Source organism: Ochotona princeps, chromosome 29 (assembly GCF_030435755.1).
Source record: "Ochotona princeps isolate mOchPri1 chromosome 29, mOchPri1.hap1, whole genome shotgun sequence".
NCBI lineage: Eukaryota > Metazoa > Chordata > Mammalia > Lagomorpha > Ochotonidae > Ochotona > Ochotona princeps.
In genome coordinates, this window is record NC_080860.1 from 9,230,256 (window position 1) to 9,252,718 (window position 22,463).

A 22,463-nucleotide genomic window follows, 5' to 3' on the forward strand; every position below is an offset into this window, starting at 1 on the left:
TCTTTGTGTGTGAGGGCCTCCCATTCTAGGCTGTGTAATTACTTCAAAATACCCAGAAAAGAGCCAGTTGGCCAGTCTACTCCCAACAGTTGTACTACTAGTTTTTTTCTAAGAAAAAAAAAGGGGGGGGCCGGCGGCGTGGCCTAGTGGCTAAAGTCCTCGCCTTTAACGCGCCGGGATCCCATATGGGCGCCGGTTCTAATCCCGGCAGCTCTACTTCCCATCCAGCTTGTGTTCTGGGAGAGCAGTCGAGGATGGCCCAAAGCCTTGGGACCCTGCACCCACGTAGGAGACCTAGAAGAGGTTCCTGGTTCCCTGCTTCGGATCAGCGCAGCACCAGCCGTTGTGGCTCACTTGGGGAGTGAAACATCAGACGGAAGAATCTTTAAAAAAAAAAAAAAAGATGAAACAAAGACGCAGGCAAGCTTTTAACTTTTTTCCCCCCAAGGACAGGCTCCTTGGGAAATGCCTTGTCTGTAGCAGTGTCTGCAATAGTGGAGAAGGTTCCCCTTCCTGCCCAACAGCCATGAAATGCTGATCAAGGAGTCAGCTGCTGCCCTTTGCTTATCTAATAACTTAAGATGTTACATTTCCCTGAAGGCAGACTCTGGATGAGGGACCTACAGGCCAGGAGCTCTGCAGGAGCTCCCCTGGGGGGCTGGAGATGACACTGGCTGATGAATCCCGGGAGGTCTGGCAGCACAGCCAGGTGCGGCTACCAAAGCAACCATGACACCCACTTTTCACACAATGAAGACACATCTCTGTGTAAGTATTCTGGTTTTTAGATACCATGGAGGAAAACACAGTTGTACCTTAACATCTGTTGGGAAAATACAAATAAATAGGATGCGACCGACCGACACCTCAGGAGCCGTCGAAACAGTCATGCAGTTCAGGGATATGTCGTCCTTGGATAATCTGACACACATTTGTCACCCCCTGCACATGCATACCATTGTTTCAAAAAAAAAAAAAAAAGCCATAGTGTCTGAGAGTCTGGAATGTTGTCTCTGATCTCCGACTTCGCCAGGAATTTAGTTAAGCTAAATGGTTCCAAGACGACCTCATCGGGCAGGTCAGAGGGGAGCCCCAGGAAGGCCAATGTCATAGCAATGCTGACCACACCCACAAGAGAATCAGAAGCTATGCTCTCACTGCCTCCAAACACAGGCTGATGGGTCCCAGGTGGAGGCCAGCCCTACCGGGGGAGGCGGTGTGACCCCCTCCACCACTGAAAGCAGGCTCAGGAACCAACCTATCAAAACACCGCCAGTAACCGCACTTAGAACAACTAGCTGTTTATAAGGTGACCAAAGACTAAAGGTAAGGCTCTGTTGCCACAGGGCTGAAATGTTCTTCCTCTTACGACTGACACGCCAAGGATAGAGAGGCTCATGACGGGTCTGCTGCAAATGTCGCTGCTACATTCTTTGCCCAAGCCCTAAGCAATTCTACTCCAATCCTAGGACACTCATGTGACCTGTCATTCCAGACACTTCTTTGCCGGGAAGATGGATGCCACCAGAGAGGAAACAAGACATGGAGTGTTGCTTAGAAAGTCCTGTACGTGAGGAACTCTTTCATTTTCTTAGGGATTGGCAGTGCTAGGACTTGGTAGGTTGTTAGGAAACTTCGAAGGGCTTTCCGGCACAAGTGCTTCAGTGAGGAGAGGACTCTAGGAGCTGTCCAGAACTGGACGTGGCCGTCTCTTGTCCTGCAATGAAATGAACCCATGTGTTGAGACAGACCTTGCACTGTGATGGACGATCAAGTTTCACCTTGAACTTGAAGCAGTAAGAGTTGACAGTGGAAATGGATGTAATGCTGCAGTGCTGAACAGTTAGGAACTGAAGAGCAAACCCTACTCCCTCTGTGGGCACTGCCCTCGAAAATTGTTCCCTCTTCCTAAGCAAGAGGGAAGGGTGCCCCTACTGCACTATAGGTGTGAACACCTGTAATGCGGTCTCAGTATCACCTTAGTACAAGCTTCTTGGTGGACCTGCCCTACCTGGCTGGGAGCATGATCTGTAAGCTGAAGTTAGATATTAAAAATAAATAATGACACCATATCTTGGCAAACTGGAATAACTCAGTTTTTACATCATCTTAGATTTCCACAAAGCCTTCCCACAGGCGGAAAACTGGAGATGCTCGCTTTCCTTAAAAAGCTGCAACCCTGTGTGTGTGGCTTGTAGATACGTACCCCGTGGCAATAACTCCACCGTGTGGGAAAAAGGTGCAGCAGAGACCATTGGTCATGGGAGCAAACGCGATCGGAGTCTTCAGCTCCAGCGCCCAGATCCTGAGGAGCCTGGACAAGAAACGAAGGGACAGTCACACCAAGGCTGACGGCAGGGGAGCAAAGGGTGCTGTGGCCATGACTTGGCACGGACAGAGCCATCGCTGTTACCTGTCATCTGCCACCGTGGCGAGGTACAGCCCTTCCGGAGAGAAGCACACAGATCGCAGGGAGCTCATGTGGACGTCACTGTCGTCCACGGCAGGGTCGAGCTGGGTGTGGCTGAGGAGGAAAGAGACAGGATGGCAGGGCTGATGCGAAGGCCACCATTCTCCCCAGTGGGGGCAAAGGGCTGTGGCTGTGACGGGTTCACCCCTGGCATCCACAGTCCAGAGAAGGCTGCATTTCAGAAGGCTCTAAGAGACCTCACGTGGAGGGCCTGGGGCGAGGACGGCGGGGGGTCACTAACATTTCTTTATGCAAACCAGGTCAGACCTCACTTCAACCCCACGGTACCAACTCAAAGTCTTTTTTAGGCGAAGGTAGGTGACAACTGTGGAACGACCTATTATTTGCTTCATAAAACGACAAAAAGGGAAAGGAAAAAGCAGATAGGGCCTATGAGAGCATGAACATTCATTTTGGAAGTAACGGTTTCCGTAAGAGCATCATTCAAAGCGTGTTACTGCAGTTATTAGTAAATGGAAACAAAGAGTCACTTGGAGGTTTCACAAGTGAACTTGAGGCAGGAACGCAAAGACACGCAGCTCTCATCAGCTGAACCGGCAATGCCACACTAACAAGCACAGGCCCCTTGGGCTGTGCCCTTGCCTATTCAGACTCTAACACGGCCGTGTCTGAGCTGAGGTGGGCATCTCGGCACCCATCCCTCAGGGTGAAGTCACAACAGGGGTCAGTCCTTACCGGAGTGACCGCAGCCTCTCCCCGGTGTACGGGTCCCACATGATCACATTGGTATCGTAAGAAGCCGTGACAAGCAGGGCCGAGTCCGGGGAGAAGTCACAGGAGACAACACTGCTTTGGTGACCTTCTAGCTTCCGGATCAAGGTGTAGGAGCGCATGCTCCAGAGAAAGACCTGTGGGAAGGAACAGGCGTGTGGTAAGAGGCGCAGACCAAGCACTTGGCTCGGACTCGGACAGAGCCAAAGGCACCACAGCTCCCTCTTGGCCACTGGGGTGGATATGCTGGCGCTCGTGCCCCTCCCTGCAGCTCTTTCATACAGGTTTCCGTAAGACCAGGACCCTGCCCTCTTGAGGCACTGGACCAGTGTGTGCCCTCCAAGAGCTTAACCTGAAGGGAGAGTAACCCGGCTGCAGCCTATGAAAACTGCAACGCAGAAACCCCTGGGCCTTGTTTGCAAATGGAGGTACATGCCAACAGACTGAAGCCAAGCGAAGTCTTAAAACCAAAAAGAGGAGTCGGAAGTAAACCCTGGGGCCACCCCACAAAGCAGTGGCACTTGCTGAGACATGTAATACCCACGCCTTGCTCAGAGAAACCTGGATCTGCCCCGAGACTACTTCTGACCTAGCTCAGCACCTCAGACCTGAGTCAGTAAAAAATCGATTTTACAAAAAAAAAAACAAAACAAAACAAAATCAGACTTCGTTTTTCCTTTACCAGGGTTGACGGCCTTTCTTATTGCTGGGGCCATCAGGATAGTTACAGCATAAATCAAGGGCCATACAGTCCGCTATAGGGTTGCTAAATTTCAAGGGCTGCCTGCAGTTGCTTTGGAAGGCCCAGAACAAAGGAGTTCACAAGCCTTACAGGACCTGTGGGTTGGACATCCCCCACCCCTGCTTAGGGACCTCAGATCCCAGACCTCAGATCCATGACTAACGCCCTGGGCCACACTGACCAGGAACTTCCCCATCAGTCACGGCAATGCAAGTACAAAGCACAAAGAGAAACAAACTGGGTTCCCAATACTTGAAAAAAAAATTAATAAGAACAGAATTTCAGGACAATTTTTTTAAACTGGAAGTCTTATTTCAATGCATTAAGTTGGATGATTGAAAGGAAATTGAGTTCCATGGGTGGGTCCAAATCTGATTCCTGTGTGTGAGACAGAAAAGCATGCCTGTCACTTTGTAGAGAGAAAGGGCTCTCCAAGGACGCGAGGCCTACCTTCCAGCCACGCCTGTTCTTTGCTGCTTGCGAACCCACAACATTACAACACCAGTGCAGGAGGCCACAGCCCACTGCCTTCTGGGGGGTCCAATTCACCGATGCGTTTTGAGGACATTTTGTTCACACACACACTCTCTCTCTCACTCTCTCTCTCTCTCTCTCTGGGCCACTGCTCCAGACCTCTATGTCTCACGGGACTACAGTAGCGGAGGGAGTGGCGGGGACCCATGAGCCGGTGGTGACTTACCGACTTCTCTCCAGCTGCGGAGCACAGCATGCTGCAGTCTGGGGAGATGGAGCAGCAGTAAACCCACTGCAGGTGGCCCGATAGCACCTGAATCTGTTTACCTGGCAGAGACAGAAGCAGTCCTGAGCCAAACACTCCCAACAGCAAAGCATGAAGGCCGCAAACCTGGCGGCCAGGGGTGGCCCGACCCTAGGACGTCCATGGGCTCTCCATCAGTGGGGTCCCCGAGGCCCGCTTATTTAATGCAAGGAAGAAGCAGCACAAGTAACTGTCAGGCAGGTGCCTAGAATCTATTAACTAGGAAATGGGCAGCCATCCATGGTGGGATGGGAGGCACACAGGATCCCACACCCATTGGTAGCAGAGGGTGTTCTTTATAGATATCTAAGTTCTCTGAGTATCCTTTCCATCTCAGACAATGTTTTCGTTCTCCCACACATCTCAGGGCAGGTGGCGGTCCTCCTCCGAGGACCCGCACTGGCATGGGATGGTAACAGGTGAATGCTCTGGAGGCACACAGCTTGGGTTTGAATCCCGGCTCTATTGCTTACTCAGCACTGAAGCCAGGATGGCTCCCCTCGCCCCTCCAGTCTTGGCCTCTGAACAAACCACATACTCGTCCACAGGGGAATGAGCAAAGAAACAGGGACCTCCCCGTCCCAGCCTCTAAATGCAGACAGCATGAACACCATGGATTTTTTTTTTCCCTAAGGGTTTCTTGGGGTAATAGTTCAAAGAAGAAAGAAAAACACAGAAGATGTGTTTTGTGAGCTGATGACCCCAGTGAACAGGAGTACAGGGAGTACAACGCCAGGACACACACTGGGCTCCTCTCGTGGGCCGCTGGGTCCCCGGGGAAGACATGAGGATGTCACAGGGGACAGCCAGAGAGAACGGGGAAGAAAGAGCCAAGCAAGCAAGAGACAAGTTTCAATAAGCAGACACGACTGTGAACTGATGAAGTTTACATGTACATGCAGACTGATTTACATATACAATGTTTTATATATGTATATAAATCAGTTTTTTTTTTTTTAAATCATGGTTTGTTTAGGTGTCAAATCTTAGGATGCTGTGAGAATTAAATAAATTAAGGCAACCCAGGTGGGTAGGGTGGGTGGGAGTCAGGCACCTGAGAATGCAACTTGATTCCCCTCTTTTCCTCTGAAAAGCTCCGACGTAACTGGCCTCACCCATTCCACGTACACTGTCACCCTTCTGTGGTCCTCCCACCAGCAGGTGGGTCCCAAAGTCACTCCATGGCTTGTCTGCAGCTGGTGTCTGCCTGCCTCTGGACACTCATTGACAAGGCATTGGGGATGGTCCTGACTACAGCAGGCCTTTGTGCGCCAGCCATCTGCCTGCCAGCTGAGGACACGGTGAGAAGATGGCCATCCTGGGGCCAGGGGCAGGCCCACAACAGAAGCCACAGCACCGGGCTCCTGGACCTTGTCCTGAGCCTCCAGACCGTCAGCAATGGCTAGGTGCTGCTGGAGCTGCCCAGTCAGTCTAGGGGATTTTTAACACTGACTGCAGCTGAGTAAGAAGCCACATGTTGGGCCCGGCGTAAGAGCCTAGTGCCTAAATCCTTGCCTGAGCTGGGATCCCATATGCACACTGGTTCATATCCCAGATGCTCCACTTCCCATCCGGTTCCCTGTTTGTGGCTTGGGAAATCAGTCAAGGACGGCCCAGAGCCTTGGGACCCTGCACCCACGTGGGAGACCTGAAAGAAGCTCCTGTCTCCTGGCTTCGGATCAGCTTAGCTCTGGCCGTTGTCACTTGGGGAGTGAACAAGTAGACAGAAACTCTTTTCTCTGTCTCTCCTTCTCTCTGTATATCTGACTTTCCAATAAGAAAACACAAAAAATTAAATTTTAAAATGAAGCCACATGTTATCAGGCTCAACCTTGGGGCAGGACAGTGGTCCCCTCTTGTGGCTGTGGGAAGCTGGCCAGTTACGGCCCAGGCAAGAGGCCTGCTACCTTCTGGTGATGAATGCGCCTCTTTGCCAGCCCTGTATTTTGTCACGACCGCCCCACTTCCATTCCCTGCAGCCTGAGTCCACCCATTTGCAGCAGAAATGGCAAGTCCTTCTGTCACCTTCCTGATCCAAACCAGACCCGTGTAAGTGTCCTAACTGTGCCATCACTCCCTCTACGCAGCCGGAAAAGGCAGGATTCCATAAAGGCAGACCCCTCTGGCCTAAGAGAACTCATTCTAGTCCCAGGTTCTACCTCACAAAGAAACCCTTACTTCTAACAGAGGCATCCAACAGGGACTTCTTCAAACCAGTGGCTCTCCCCGGGTGACTCTGAACAATGAAATGACTGGCACCACTTGGAGAGGTGCCATGGGTGCTAAGGAGACCAGGCATGCTGCTCAACATCCTACAATACACAGATCACCCAGCCCCAAATGTTGGCAGTGCCAAGGAGGAGAAAACGTGTCCAGATCACATATTTCCACCTTGGGTGGCTGTCACCCCAAGGGCACGAAAAACTGGTTTTTGGTGACTGTAAGAAATCTTAATTTCTAAGGTGTAAAGCACAGGTATGCATTTCAGGGCATAAACAGAGAAACGGCCTTCTTATCTGGGTTCCACATCTGCTGATGCAAACAGCCCCGGATGAGTATCTTCAAAAGCTGCGTCTATGAAGAACTCATACAGACATGTTCCGGCCTTATTCTCGACACAGTATCCACCAAACCACGCTTCACCTAGTACTCACATGGAACCAGGAGTCCTAGGTAATCAGTTGCTCTAAAGCCACATATGGGGACGTGTGTGGGTTCTGAGCACATATGGCACCATGTTTTACTTGGGACTGGAGTGTCTGCAGGTTTTGGCCCCTGCAGAGGGGCCTGTCAGCAGACAGCAGGGCACTGTGTGGTGGTCTTTGGTACAGGACGACTGTGAGGGCAGTGGCTTGTCTAACAGTGCTCCTTAGGAGACGGTAACGGGGGGAAAGAATGGTTGGGAAACGCCGTTAGAGAGAAAAATGACATTGGCCAAGTGGAGAAAGGGGGCAAATGGAACTGTTCCGGAGATGCCACGTAGCGCCTTCAACCCCATACCGTGCTTATTCAGGTCCCAGATGCGAAGAGTCTTATCCCGCGATGCTGAGACCAAGATCAAACTGCCGCTGGGGGTGAAGCTCAGGTCCCTCACGACGTCCTGGTGGCCCGAGAGATTCAGAAGCAGGAGCCCTGGCGTGGGGGCAGGAGTGCGCGGTCAGAGCTAGGCGGGGAGGGGAAGCGGGGAGTCGGGGTGTGGTATCAGTCAGAAATGGCTCCAGCCTCCCAGGACTTCATGCCAGCCGTGAAGGACCTACCTGTCTGGACCTCCCAAATCTTGATCTGCCCATCGTTGAGTCCCGTGGCAAGAATCAGGCAAGACACATCTGGCACTGGAGGATGGTGGCGCGCCCAGAGCTTCCTACTGGGTGGGGAAGGCCACGGGCTGAAGGCCAAACCCCAGACAATCTGACCACAGTCCAGCGTCTTCTCCTTTGGGCTGCCTCGTCCTTTTGGGTCATTTTTGCTACTTCGGCTTTTGGCTTCAAATCCTTTAGGGATGCTGGAGGAAGTAGAGATCTCTGGATGAGTTTAAAATTGCTACCCAAATTAACCAACTTCTCATCCTGGGACATCTTTTTTTTTTTTTTAAAGATTTATTTTATTTTCATTACAAAGTCAGATATACTGAGAGGAGGAGAGAGAGAGAGGAAGTGGAGCTGCCGGGATTAGAACCAACAGCCATATGGGATCAAGGCGAGGACCTTAGCCACTAGGCCACGCTGCCGAGCCCCTCATCCTGGGACATCTTAAGAAAGACTTGAAAGTTCTAGAAGCACTTTGGCCTAAGGTGGATTCTGATGGGACTTTTCTCTCTGGCTCTCTTAAAATTTCATGTGAACAAAGAGGCCCCTCCTCTTTGCAGCAACTCTGCCATGGGGTGACCTGCCACTACAGGGTGACCTGCCGTGTGGGAAACTAGATCACAGACACTCCAGGGAGCAGCAGGCTTGCTCAGAGAGTTCCCTCGGGCTTCAGCGCATGAAAGGAAAAGATGCGTTAGGCTTCTCCTGTGAGAAAGCAGGTACACTCAGCCCACGGGTCTGGAACTAGGACAGTGTGTGGAGCCTGAACACCCATGGGCTGCACTCCTGCTGGGATGAACCCATCGCCTCCAGCTCAGATACACTGAAGCACTGGGAAACAATTCCCTTTCGGGCTGCTCCAGTCCATCTGGTACGTGTTGACTTCCCTCATCACTCCCTAGCTTCCAATGAACAAAGCTCTCGCACAGGCTTCCCTGATGTACACCCAGCAGGGGCGCCGATGAGTGCGGACGTCCACAGAGCCAAAGAAACCACAGAAACGTTCCAGGGCGCACTGCCCCAAAGACCTCTCAGCCAAACTCTCTTCCATCGCCCTTGAGGTGACCCAGTCCCTAAGACACAAGGCCCTGCCTACCCACGGCTATGCCAAGTCACAGGGGCACAAGCAGGTGTGGGGTACGGCCTGTTGAGCGCCGAGTTCGCTGTCTGCCCTACGTGTCACAGTGGCATTGTTGTACAGAACCTGACCCTGATGGCTAACAGCTGTGTATCAAACCCAGGAGACAGGTGACAGGACAGCTGGACCTGGGGACACATTCGGATTGGTTCCATGAGAAACCTTACACATGACGCACACACAGCTGGACTTGGACATGCAGTCGGTGTGCCCCTGCAAAGTCATGAGTAAATCACATTCATATCAATCATGTGTGAAACATATTAAAGAATTTTAACCAAGCTCACCTGGAAAATCAGTGGGAAGGAATTAAAGTTTCCTGCCAGTCTGAATCCCAGGCAGTCAGACTCTGCCCAGGCCGGCAGTCTGCCTTTGCTCTTTGTGGTTTGTTAACAAGCAAAAATTATACACACACATATAATTTATATATAGCATATATTTATGTGTACATATATTTTATTTATATTTATATTTTATGGATATATATTTAAAGATAATGTGTGTATGTATATATATATTTATTTATTTACTTGTTTTATTTTTATTTGAAAGGTAGAGTCACAGAAAGAGAGATCTTCCATTCTCTGGTTCACTGCCCAGAGAGCCAGAGCAGTCAGAGCAGCCAGGAGCTTCCTCCGGGTCCGGAGTAGCTACGGAGTCCTAAGTCTTCCACTGCTTTCCCAGGTTATCAGTAGGGAGCTTGATCACAAGTGGAGCAGCCAGGATACGAACAGACACCTACATGGGATGCCAACATCACAGGCGGCAAGTTTGCCTACTACCCCATGGCACCAGCCCCCAAAATGAAATGTATTAATGGATTATGATGAAACCATGTTTTGATACATGTCTACATTATGAAATGGTTAAACCAAGCTACTCCACATATCCTTCACTTCATATACTTAGCACTTGTGGTTGTGAGAGCATGGAAGACCTCCTGGATTCCAATGTCCTAGTATGCATCCCTACACAGCCAGGCACCGTGCTGATCTCCTGAGCTAACCCAATCCCATGGAACTGAAACCTGAGCCCTTCGACCAGAACCTCCCCAGCCTCAGGCCAGACAACCAGTCTGTCAGAAATGCCTCTATAAATTTGACTACTTTTAGATTCCACAGATTAAATTGTATAGTATTTGTCCTCCAGGCTTGTCTGCTGTGGGAAAGAACAGGGTCTGGTTTTGATGAGGTTTTACTGGAACACCACAATCCTCACACGGGAACTCACTGGCCACTGGCAGAGGTAAACACTGAAAAGTGATTTTGTGGCCCACATGTAAAGTCTAAAATTGCTACTCTCAGGGCCTTTCAAGGAAACAAGTGCAGGCCCTTAGTCTGAAATGGCCATGAGGAGTCCATCAATTTGTTATTCCAGACCACTGATCTGAACGTGATCAGTGTCTTCTCGGCCGAGCTTGCCCAGTACTCCCCAGCTCCCTTCTGCCTGCGGGTCAGCGGCCCAGACCCACTGTGCGCAATGCGCTTCGCTAGCCACCACGGGTGGTTCACATAGGAGGAGCCACCTGGTACATTCACAGTATGTTAGCTTTATTTTTTATAAAATTCCGACCCTATCTGATTTAAGGGCTACATACCCAGCTACTCTGTTCCAGGGGAATTAGGACACTTTTAAGTATTATTTCACTTTCTATATGTTTAACTTTTCTAGAAAGGAGAAGTCACGTGTTACTTCTCCTTTCAAGGGTGATTCAATCTAGGAAATCCATCAGGTCAGTCTGTCTTGTGTGAGTTATCACAGATTGTACTTACACTACCGGAGGTGACAATGTCACTGGGATACAATCTCATCGGGAAAATAATCCCACGTGTGGCTTTTCACTAACCAAAACACTATTATGTGGTGTGTGGCTGTGATACAATCTCCATTTTAGGGAGAGGGTCACTAGCATTCCTGAGTCCAAGGTTAGGGCAGAAATGGAACTAGAACTCAAACCTTGGAGCTAGCATTGTGGCACAGTGGGTAAAGCTGCCCCATAGATGGAATCGGCATCCCACGTGAGGTGCCAGTTTGTGTCCAGCAGCACAGGATGACTCAAGCACTTGGGCCCCTGCCACCCACCGGGAGACCCGGATAAAGCTCCCGACTTCGGCCTGGCCCTGTCATGGCTCTTATGGCGAAAGAGTAGATAGAGGATCTCTCCCTCGCTCTCGCTCTCTCTCTTGCTCTCACTCATTCTCTATAACTCTTTCAGATAAATTACACTTGTTAGCCAAAGGCCAAGAAGTGATTCTTTCAGATAAATTAATAAGCCTTAAAAAATTGAAAAAGCCTTCAAGTCAGGTATCCTAGCCCCAAGTGTAGCAATCAACAAACACTCGGTTTCCAAGTTGGCTAATGAATCAAAGGTGAATTATGTGGGAGGTGGCAGTCGGCGAAGGCAGATTTCACTGGCTGAACTCAGCTTCACAGAAACTAAACCTTCCAACTTTTTATTTCTAAAAGTAGAACAACTATGTGGTTAATCTCAACGTTTCTCAACAGCAAAAGCATTACTTTACAGGGAGTTTTTTGGTTTTGTTTTTTTTTTTAATCTGTCACAATCTCAACAAGAACAGAAATGCCTTCCCCCTCGTAAGGGATTTGAAGGTATCAGCTCCTCGAAGTTACAAAAACTGAGTCAAAAGATAATTGTGGGCCCAGTGTGGTGGCCTAATGGTTAAAGTCCTCGCCTTGAATGCGCTGGGATCCCATATGGTCACCAGTTCTAATCCCAGTGGCCCCATTTCCCATCCAGCTCCCTGCTTGTGGCCTGAGAAAGCAGTCGAGGACAGCCCAAAGCCTTGGGACCCTGCACCCGCGTGGGAGACCCAGAAGAGCTCCTGGCTCCCAGCTTCAGATCGGAGCAGCACCGGCCATTGTGGTCACTTGGGGAGTGAATCATCGGATGGAAGATCTTCCTCTCTGTCTCTCCTTCTCTCTGCATATCTGACTTTGCAATAAAAATAAATACATCTTAAAAAAAAAAAGATAATTGTACTTTCGTATACTTTTAAATCTATGCATATACATATTTATCTATAGCAATATATATGCGTCTGTGTACATATACACATATCTGTATGTGTAAGTACATATGTTTCTGTGTGCCTATATATGTGTATATGAAAGCAGATTTTTCCACTTGATGCTTTAAAAAAATCCGTTTCATCTCAAAACATATCAAACTCAACCCTAGATATGAGCTAGGGACCCTCATATTTAGAAAATCGATAAACAATGACTGACTTTGGCATGACCATTCAAGTGACTGGAGAAGGAACTGAAAAGTATGAGTACACACACAACAGTCTTCGACGGCTGTAAAAACACCATACAGAAATGAGACCATTTCCTGAAATATCCTTTCTCATCCCTAGACGTTAAACTAGCTCTGATTTTTTTTTCCACTACTAATAATCAGTTTCATGATAAAAATAAGTGTAGGCCGACAACTCCTTTCTGATGTTCCTGACAGCAGAGAGAGGGCTGGTAAGTCCTTGATGGATTTTACCCCAAAGTCTTCCTTCTGGAAAGCGCAGCCTTCTGATGACACAGGACAAAACCAAACTGTTTTCCCCCAAACATGTTGGGGTTTCCTCACACATCAAGCAAGCAACTGACTCTGCCAGCTGGAATTCACCTCCAGTGTGACGCTTCAGACGTCACAGAGCGGGGGTTCAGGCCCTGGGAGTGCCCTCTGCTCACCTCCCAGGCCACGCTGCCTTACCTGTAATCCCACAGCAGTAAACCGGTTTCCTGAAGGAGCGGCTCACAGAACTCAGGAGGACCTTTGTCTCTCCTCACCCGTTTACTACCAAGGATGCGGCAGAACACCAGGTAAAAGACTCACTCCCCAAGCGAGCAGGGTAGGAAGGGTGTGTCCTCCCTCCGCTCCTGGGACAAGCAGCCTTCAGGAAACGTCACGTGCTCAACTACCCAAACACCTGCTTTACCCGGTCTCACGTCACACAGCATGGCAGAGTCGAGTCAACTTCCGGCCACTGGCTACTGACCTAACCTTTAGCCCATTTTCCCTTCCCAGGACACCGTCCTCAAAAGTCCCAACCCTCTACTACTGACTGTCCAGTGACCAGCCCCCTTCCTGAAGCTCCCCAGTGACTGCCAGCCGTCAGCCAACTCAATGGCAACACAAAGAAGACACAGCTCACTTCGGAGACTCAGGACTGTAGGAGTGCCAGGCAATGGGAACCAAGACTAAATGCTAACTTGACAGTGTTACACCCTCCAATCCCAGCAACGTGCAAAGCACCCCGTTCAGCAAACTGTTATCAAGGCAACAGGGCTCAGGCTGAATTCACAAAGAGCTCAAAACAACCACACTGTTTCTAAGACATGCCCAAAACACATGAGCTCAGGGCCACACTGACTTATTTCAGGATTCTCAACTTTTAGCTCAGTTTTGGGTAAAGAAGATTTGCCACAAGTGTTGACTGAATACAGAAATGCTGACATAAAGTTGCCCTGGGACAAATGAGAAGATACTGATGCTGGGTCGGCTGGCTGGGAGGGCAGCACTCAGATACTGGGATCCAACCTTATCAAAGAAAGAAAAACCCTGGTGTCAGAATCTGAACAAAACCGATAACAAAAACAATCAACTTCCAAAATGCACAAAGGATACAGGCTGACATTACTGCAAAGCAGGTCAAGAGTCACCAAACATGTGAGCTGGGGCCAGCAGAAAATTACACAACACCACTTCACGCATGCTAGCACGGTTGCACCATCATCAACAAGACAAACACCGCAATGACACATGCTAGAAGGGCTTGCGGGACCAAACCTGAGCACGCTGCTGGACGGCCTGCAAAATGGTGCCACTACTTCAGAAAACCGCCTGACATTTCTTCCCTTGAAGACAATGTATACTCGCCAACATATACACGTGTGTTCATGGCAGTGCTACCCACAATAGCCAGAAGGCGAGAGCAACACCAGGGCCTTCCAACCCACCAACCTGTAACAACTGGCAGCTATACACGACGTGATCACATGTGGCAATGAACGGAAGGGAAGCGCTCTCCATGCCACAACCCGGACAAACTGAAAACACACTGCGAGGTGAGAATCGAATCCCCAAGGGTTGCACGGTCTATGATTCCATTACTATGGAATACCCAGAACAAGACAGAAAGGGAGGTAAGCAGGTGCCTAGAGCTGGAGGGGGTGTGAGTGGGCAATACTGGCTCAGGCACATAGGCTTTCTTTGTGAGGGAATGAGCTCTCTTGCTCTCAAATGGGAAAACTGCAAAGATCATGCAAACTGCCGTGCTCTCTGCGGGCACACAGTACTCACAAGTGCTCCTCCAGGGGCCAGGGGATCAGCTTTACAATGCAGTGTCCTTGGGACCAGGCGAACCAGGAGCCATCCGGGGAGAAGGCGACGCTCCAGGTTTCACAGCTCGATTTCCAGTCAAATTGGTGGGGGCGCCCGGGCTTGAGCTCAGCCAGCAGCAGCGGTTCCTCTGGGGCGGGAGACAGCATACTTTATGAACCACACTCCCTCCAGACCACCCTGCCTTCCCCACGCAAAGACTACAGAATCCGGCAAGGAGTTGAAATTTAAATGACCTGGGCAGTGAAGGGAGCCACTGGCCACATTCCACCACAATTACTCAGTCCTAAGCACTTCCCACTGCTGCTTAACCATGACTCAAGAGTAACCTTTGTGCGGGTGAAGCCAGTAAGTGGGAGCCTCCTTTACACCATAAAGGCCTAGACAGGAAGAACATGGACAGTCAACAAGTTTGGACTATGCTAGTTGGGGGGGGAGAGAGGGAGAGAAGTGTGCTAGACTACTGCAAAAGGGCCAGGCTTTGCCGTGCATTTATGCCAGACAGCAGAGCTCGCAGTGGAGAGCCGGGTACGCGGAGGCGAACCTGAACCTCGGCGTCTCCCTCTTCAGGACTGGGCACTCCCTTCCAACAAGGCACCGAGGGGTCTGCCCTCACCCTCCTCTCTCAGACCTACTCACTGTCACTCTCCAAGCCCCACCCCCTCTCTGTGCCAACTTATCTTGCCCTAATTTTTGACACAGTCTCCTGAACCATTTTTCCTGCCCCTGGAAACCCTGCAAAAGCTGAAACACATGGTCATGCACATTTTTTTCAAATGCATTTCATACTGCCTTCCACCTGTATAAGCCACTGACCAGGCCTTTCACCCACCTCATGTGCCCGAGCCCTGGGTCTCCAGTCTCCTGTCCATCACACCCTCCTGCATGCCACCTCCAACCCCACATTTCCTGGACAGGGTCCCGGGAGCTCACGGACATTCTCACCATCTCTATGCTCTCTCCTGGAACCAGCATTTAAGCACCCTTCTTCCGACACCAGGATGACTTTAGTCTCTCCCAGGGCCTAGCACAGCATTTTGCAAAAGCAGGCACTGGATTAACACTTTTCTGGACCAAAAATGGCAGCTCAATCCTCTACTCCAAGTGAAGAGTCTCAACAACCAACCAACAGTCACACACTAATGTAAAAGCAGCTTCTGGGCCCAGTGCAGTAACCTAGTGGGTAAAATCTTCGCCTTACAAGAGCCAGGATCCCATATGGGTGCTGGTTCGTGTGCTACCAGTCCCGCTGCCTATCCGGCTCCCTGCTTGTGGCCTGGGAAAGCAGTCAAGGACAGTCCTGCACCTACATGGGAGACCGAGAAGTTCCTGGCTCCTAGCTTTGGATCAGCTCAGCTCCGGCCATTGCGACCACTTGGAGAGTGAATCAGTGGACAGAAGATCTTCTCTGTCTCTCCTTCTCTCTGTAAATCTGCCTTTCCAGTAAAATAAATCTTTAAAAAGTTGCTTCCATCATGGATGACGTCGCTTCCTAACACGTTTATGTTATCCTGAGCAATTCCAGACCGACCCTTTTTCTGCTGTTAACTGATAGGTACTACTTTGAACAACTTTATATATGTGACGTTATATAAAAAAAAGTCACATATTTAAAAGAAACATCTTTATATGGCTGCTTTCTTTTTGACACTGCTGGTATTAGGACACGTAAAGTGTTGGCTTTGCATAGTTCAATGGTGAATAGTTTTTCCTGGTGACACATCATCTAATCTACATGACTGTGGATTCAATGAAACAGATGGTCAAGTTGTAGGTGTGCAGGCATACACTGCCCTGGCATATGAAAGATACAAGGGCAAAGTGTATTTTGTTTGATGAAATAGGTGTACGGCTGGTTATATGGAATAACGGGGTAATGTCACCACCTGTAATGCCAGCATGCCATAGGGATGTCGCTTCAAGTACTGACTATTCCACTTCCGATCTAGTTCCCTGTTAATGAAGATGACCCAAGTGCTTGGCCCCCTGTAACCACATGGGAGATCCAGAAGAAGCTCCAGGCTTCAGCCTGGCCCAGCCCTTTAGGGAGTGAACCAGCAGCTAGAGGGAGGAGCTCTCTCCCTCTATGACTGTTAATTCTGCCTTTCAAGTCACAATAAATTTTTTTAAAAACTGATGTTGCTGAAATTCCAAGCAGAGTCTTAATAAATCTCATCAAGCCTTTGTAAAGAAAATACTCATTTCTGGAAATTCTCTGTGTGTGTACATTTCAATATATTAATCTCCCTAAACTGGTATTTGTGCAGGTGCAGACGGTTCCTCCCAGAAACCTCTAACTGTGCGATCATTTTATGCAATCACACGACTGCAGAATAAGCATCTCCAAGGGATGGGAACCCTTGCATGATAAAAGTCATTTTGTCTCTTAAATGCAGAACAGCTCTCCGAACGTGAGGCAGCTTTCTCTGGACACTGTCCTGTGGTAACACGGGCCATAATCTGCTCATGTCTCCCTCATGTAATCCATGGAGTCCCCGGCAGGTGATAAGCCCCCAGAGGGACCCTGGCAGTGCCCAGGCCTGGGGGTGGGCTGCTAGCAGCACCTGGCTGTGTGGAGGTCAGGAATCCTATTCAACATCCTCCTGCTGCACGCAGCACGACTCACCACACTTTTCTGGCCCCAAATGGCACTAGGGTTGGTGCTGAAACACGCGGAAACAAACCCTGAATGACACTAACTGCTCCGGGGACAGGCTTTCACTTGACCTGTATGAAAATCTCTTTTATTTCATTCTGGTAGAATTCATGCTGGGTTTACTGTCTCCTCAACAGACACAACCATTTGACACCAGGGGGCTCTATTCTATATAAAGGGAATCGCCTGTCATTTCTCTTCTCTTTACCTCCCAAACCAAATCCATCCACAACTGCCGGCCATCACACGCTCCGAACAGACAGCGCAGCATATACCCATTACCATGGCAACATCATCTCCCTCCCCTCCCTGCCCCGTGAAGCAGTCTTCCCAATGTTCATGTTCTCCTCCTGTCCACTCTGGCCCCTCACCTCCAACAGTGATCAACTTCAACCACTCTGAGAATAGAAGCTAAACTCTCACCTGGCTCCTGCCTTTGTCTCGCCCACCTGAGCTGTTTTCTCTGTCACCAGCTTGTACACACTGGGCTTGCCAGCTCCCCCAGCCCCGGTTGTGCTCATTTTAGTTCCAACCTCAGAAACTAGGCATTCGGCCTGGATGCCTCCCTACAGCCGGTGCCTTCTCCTCCCTCAGGTCTCACTCAAAAGACAGCTTTTCTCCGACGTGTGTGATTATGCAGCCAGTAAATATTTGTTGAATAAATACATGTTATACCTCTTCACCTAAAAATGAAATCAAGCCCCTTAAACTACAATGAGGCTCATGTCAGACACATCTCATGAAGCCCTTCTGCCCGGAGCTCCCATTCTATTTCTGTCCCTTAGGGATTTTTTGTCTCGGCTATTTCAGGTGCAGAAACCCATGACTTCCATCTCTTGGAGTCTGGACTCAGACTAATCAGATGGAGCCCAGGGCATCTGGCTTCAGTCTGGGACTGTACCAGCAGGGGCTCTTACTGATGGGGAAAAAAAAAAAAAAAACAGGGATCAGGATTTTCTTGGACCAAAATAGTATGGAGTATATGCTTTTACACTTGTATCAATGGAATAGCCCAACCAAACTCATTAACATATGCAACACCCACATGCTTGGGATTTTTTTGTGGTGAGAACATTTAAAAGGGACTCAGCACCGGGCAACTCTATGTTGTTATTTATTAACTACAGTCACCATGATGTGCCACAGGCCTCTAGATCTCACTCTTCCGGTCCAACTCAACTTTGGTAACCTTTGACCTACTACACTCCATCCCATCCCCTAATAAGGGTTTGTATTGGGCACGTGTTGGGATAACCAGACTGAGAGGGAAGATATTTACCACTAGGAGGGGCTGTCAGTGTTACAATGGAGATGGCTCTGAGGCCATTCTCATTTTTCTGTCACAGGACCTTCATGTCAGCTATTTCATTGGCCTAGAGCTCCTGTAGTCTTCTCAGACACCTTCCTGTCCTCAATACCTACAGTGGCCTAAGTCACTTTCAATCATTTCATCTTCTTTATAATCACCCGCAATGCCTCTTTTTTATTTTTTTTTTTTCAGTTTGTTACAGAGACAGAGGAAGAGTTAGTTTGGCAGCCCCCTCCCTACCACCCTGACCACTGGTTCACTCCCTGAATCCCTGGGGAGTTTAGGCTTAGGTTGGGCTGGGGCTGAAGTGGAAACCAAACGCCAGGAAGACAAAGCAGTCTCCCACATGGGTGTTTGGAGCCTAATGACCACTCCCGTGAGCCTGGCTTGGCTCAAAGCCTGCACTGGCAGAAGCAGAAGTGAGGAGCCAGGTGTTCTCAGAGGGTTGGTTTTTTATTTCGGGGTGGGGGGGACTTATTTGTTGTTTTTAGGTACTTACTACTCCCCCACCCTCGGGATCGGTTTGTTGGCTGCTATTGAGTTGCTGTAGTGAATCCAGTCATCACTGGGCGATCGGGCTTCCTTAGCCCTTAAAACACATCAATCCCGAACTGAAAGCGGCTGTTAATATGAAATACACACCAGATTTCCAAGACTCAGCTCAACAATCTTACAAAGTATTGTAATCAGTTCTTGGTGATAGACATGAATCAAGCTGAAATAACCATTTTAGCTAAGTTGAACTGAAAGATACAATTTAAATTTAGTTTCCTTTTATTTTTGAATCTGATGGGCCTGACAGAACATTCTAAATGATGCACATGGCTCATATCACATTTCTACTGGCCAGCTCTGGCCTAGAGGGTGCCTGGCACATAGTAGACACTCAATAAATAAATATTTGCTGAATGAATAAAGGAACCCTAACCACTATTCTGAAGATTTTACTGTAGCCCATTGTAATTCCTTTACAATGAGTTGTATTCAGTTTGAAAAGGACATGAAAGTCTCTGCTTCTCCTCCCCCATCTCATAGTAGCTTGGCAACTCTCACCAGTTCTGCCCACATTCCCAAAACACAGCTGTCAATCACAAGGAAAAAACTAGAATTGGAAACAGACCCTTTAAAAAGACCACACAGTGCTTTCCCATTTCACTCTAAGGAATCCAACGGAAGTTAGCACGGAAGCTATAAAGTGATCCACCTCAGCTCCTGCAGAATAGAGGACATTTCCACGGAATTCTGTGGGTACACACTGCTGACATGAAAGCCCTTATCTAGATGGGAACACCTCTCACTGAAGGCCTCCCTCCAGCAAACAAAGAAATGTCATTTCCTAAACGAAAAAGGGACACCACCCCAGGGAATACCCTGATTTCAACCCACCCACACCCAACAGCAAGAGCGCGGCAACAAAGCGGGTATGGGACAAATCCCTCCTGAGAATTCTCCAGCAGGTTGAAGAGTATGGACTCCCCAGAAAAAAACCCAAATCCACCCAGGCAATTTTCCTACAGGTGAGGTCTAAGGGGGAACCCAGGGGCTTATTTGCATTACAAATACACCCTTCTCTCTCAGTAGTTGGGGAGACCCCAGCTGCTACGTGGGAGAACTCTAGACCTCCAACCTTCTGACTTTCTCAAGGATTTTGGGTGGTGACTGCTGGGAACAAAGATGGGGCAGAGCTTCAGGTCCCGCCTGAAGCTAAGCCTAAGACTGTCCTAAGCCTGTCTCCCCGCACAGGCATCCCATTTCCCGGGAACTGGGAAACGCTGTCTTTTGCAGGGATCCAGACCCCATTCTCCTGGACAGGCAAGCTTAGGAAGCTCCCACTCAGGCCGCCAACTGTTAACCCCACCTTGTAGACAACACATAGCTCATCCACGATGACCACACGGCTCCTAACGTGGGCAGTGAGCGAAGTCTCAACCGAACCGGCCAGTGCGTCCCCTGCCACTTGGACACCCACTCCCTCGGGGCTCGTCCTGTTAGGGCTTCGCGTCCCCACCCAGACAGATACAGGTAAGGACAGCCCAGAGCGGCCCGCCTCCCCCATTGCCCCACCACCATCCCCAGGGGTGCCAAGCCCCGTCCTCCCCGGTCCCGTCGCGGCGGGAGCCCGGGTAGCAGCCGCTGAAGGCGAAAGTGAAACAAAGCTGGACGCCGGCAGCGCCCGCGGCTGCCACCACCGCCGCCAGAGCCGCCGCCTCCGCTGCGCCCGCCCCAGCCGGCGCCCGCCGCGCCCCGCCCCCACGCCCGCCCCGGGGTCACCTCCCGCTCCCGGGCAGCGCGGGCCTCGGCGGGCGCGTCCCCGCCACACTCACCTCCGGCCTCCATGGAGGACGTGCGCGGCCCCCGCGGCAGGCGGCCGGCGCCTCAGCCCCCTGAGCCGCGGGCCCTCATGCCGCCCCCGCTCCGCCCGCCCCGGCCCCGCCGCTGCCGCGCGCCGCCGCCGCCGCCGCCGCCGCCGCCGCCGCCGCCGCCGCCGCCGCCGCCGCCGCCGCCGCCGCCGCCGCCGCCGCCGCCGCCGCCGCCCGGAGAGGCCATCAGCTGCTTCCCGTCACATGGCGGCGGCGCGGGCGGGGACGCGCAGGGGGCGGGGCGCCGGGGGCGGGACTGAGGGGACTGAGGGGACTGAGGGGACCGCGGGTAGGGTGACGCGGGGCGCGGGGACACCCCGGGCAAAAAAAACCGCTGAGAAGGGAAGTGCTGAGGAGGAAACGCGGGAGAGACTGAGGGGAAGTGGGGTGGGGGGAGTACACAGGCTGGGAAAGACCTAGGTGGAGGTTGGGACTGAGGAGAAAATGGGGTGGGGGAGCCGCGTCCTGGGGAGATTAGGATGGTGAGGGGTCAGAAATGGGCAAAAAAAAAAAAAACAAAACGGTGGGGCTGAGGGGATGGAGGACGAGTGGAGCGGCGTGGGGAGACCAAGGTTGGGAGAAAACCAGCAGTGGAAGAGTAATGCTGAAGGGAAAAGGGCGGGAACGAAGGGGTGGGTGCCAGGTAAAGATGGGAGAATTCACGGCCTGGGGGAGAACGGGACGGGGGGGGGCGGGGAAGGACTTAGTGGGAACCGGAGGTGGGGCGACTTCTGGGTGGAAATAGGGGCGAGGGAGAAGATACGGACTGGTAGGAGGGAGGATGGCTTCGCCCATCCACCCCCGCAGACCCCTCAACATAACTGCTGGACTGCCCTGAAAAAGCAGTGTTTACCAGTTGTCCGGGGCCTGGTAGTCGGTAGCTTTGGCAGGCGGCAGGGGTGGGGAGTGGGGTGAAGGTATTTCACGGGGCCCAGCCCATTGGAGTCCCCCTTAGATTGCTGTTCCCCTGTGGGCTTCCAGCCAGCCTTCTAGCTCTCTTCCCTGCCAAGCCCCTCCCCGTTTCCCTCCACCTGCACCCTGCCTTCCGATCACAGCTGTGTCCCATTTTTAATTTAGCCTATTTTTGTTGCTTCACCAGAACTACTGGTGGTGGTGGTGCCTTGGTGTAACCTCAGTTTCTCGTGTTCACTCCATCTTGACGTTTTGTATCTTGGCCAAGCTCTTGTCTTATGTGCCTCCATCTTAACTCGGAGCCATGCCCCTCCTCCACTCACCTGCTGCCCGCCCCGCCCCTCCCCGCCTTTCCGGTGCCCCTCTTGGCCGCTGGCCACCAGGATTACACCTGCACTTACTTGGTTTGTGTCTTTTTGCATCCCCACTCTCTGACTATTCCTTTTTTTTTTTTTCTTCTGCCAGTTCTGACTGGCATGTCCCATCTTCCTCTGGACATTTTTTTTCCCCATTGGAAAAAAAGAAAAAGCCTGTGAGGTCCTTGCTCACCCCACTGTCTCGGAGCCTGTCCTCAGCCCTTGCTGGGCTTCTCCTTGACCCCATTTATCTCCCAGGTCGCCCCAACTGTTTAGGGCTTTGAGGCCTACTTCTGCCACCCCACTCCCTGCCTTTTCTCACCTGCTTTCAGTTCATCTACTGTCC

General features: G+C 50.8%; 1 protein-coding gene across 2 annotated transcripts; it reads right to left on the reverse strand.

The window, feature by feature from the left end:
* Window positions 1-1,548: 1,548 nt before the first annotated feature.
* WSB2 (WD repeat and SOCS box containing 2) lies at window positions 1,549-20,953 on the reverse strand. 2 transcript variants are annotated; one of them, XM_058656638.1, is made up of 9 exons: window positions 20,814-20,953; window positions 14,486-14,654; window positions 7,980-8,224; window positions 7,723-7,854; window positions 4,645-4,745; window positions 3,167-3,339; window positions 2,414-2,524; window positions 2,207-2,314; window positions 1,549-1,717 (listed from the first exon to the last, which is right to left on the reverse strand). In XM_058656638.1, the coding sequence occupies exons 1-9, from the start codon at window positions 20,824-20,826 to the stop codon at window positions 1,555-1,557; spliced, it is 1,215 nt and encodes a 404-aa protein (XP_058512621.1). In that variant the 5' UTR covers window positions 20,827-20,953; the 3' UTR covers window positions 1,549-1,554. The 2 variants fall into 2 exon arrangements, with proteins under 2 accessions (XP_058512621.1, XP_058512620.1); XM_058656637.1 differs by lacking the exon at window positions 20,814-20,953 and adding an exon at window positions 20,348-20,378.
* Window positions 20,954-22,463: the final 1,510 nt, after the last annotated feature.

Bases quoted from the DNA above. Each gene is read 5' to 3' on its own strand.
- WSB2 (XM_058656637.1), bottom strand. The intron at 8,225-14,485 runs GTGAGTACTGTG...TACTTCCTCCAG, and splicing joins TGGCCCCTGGAGGAGCACTT to CATCCCTAAAGGATTTGAAG. The intron at 7,855-7,979 runs GTAGGTCCTTCA...CCCCCACGCCAG, and splicing joins GATTTGGGAGGTCCAGACAG to GGCTCCTGCTTCTGAATCTC.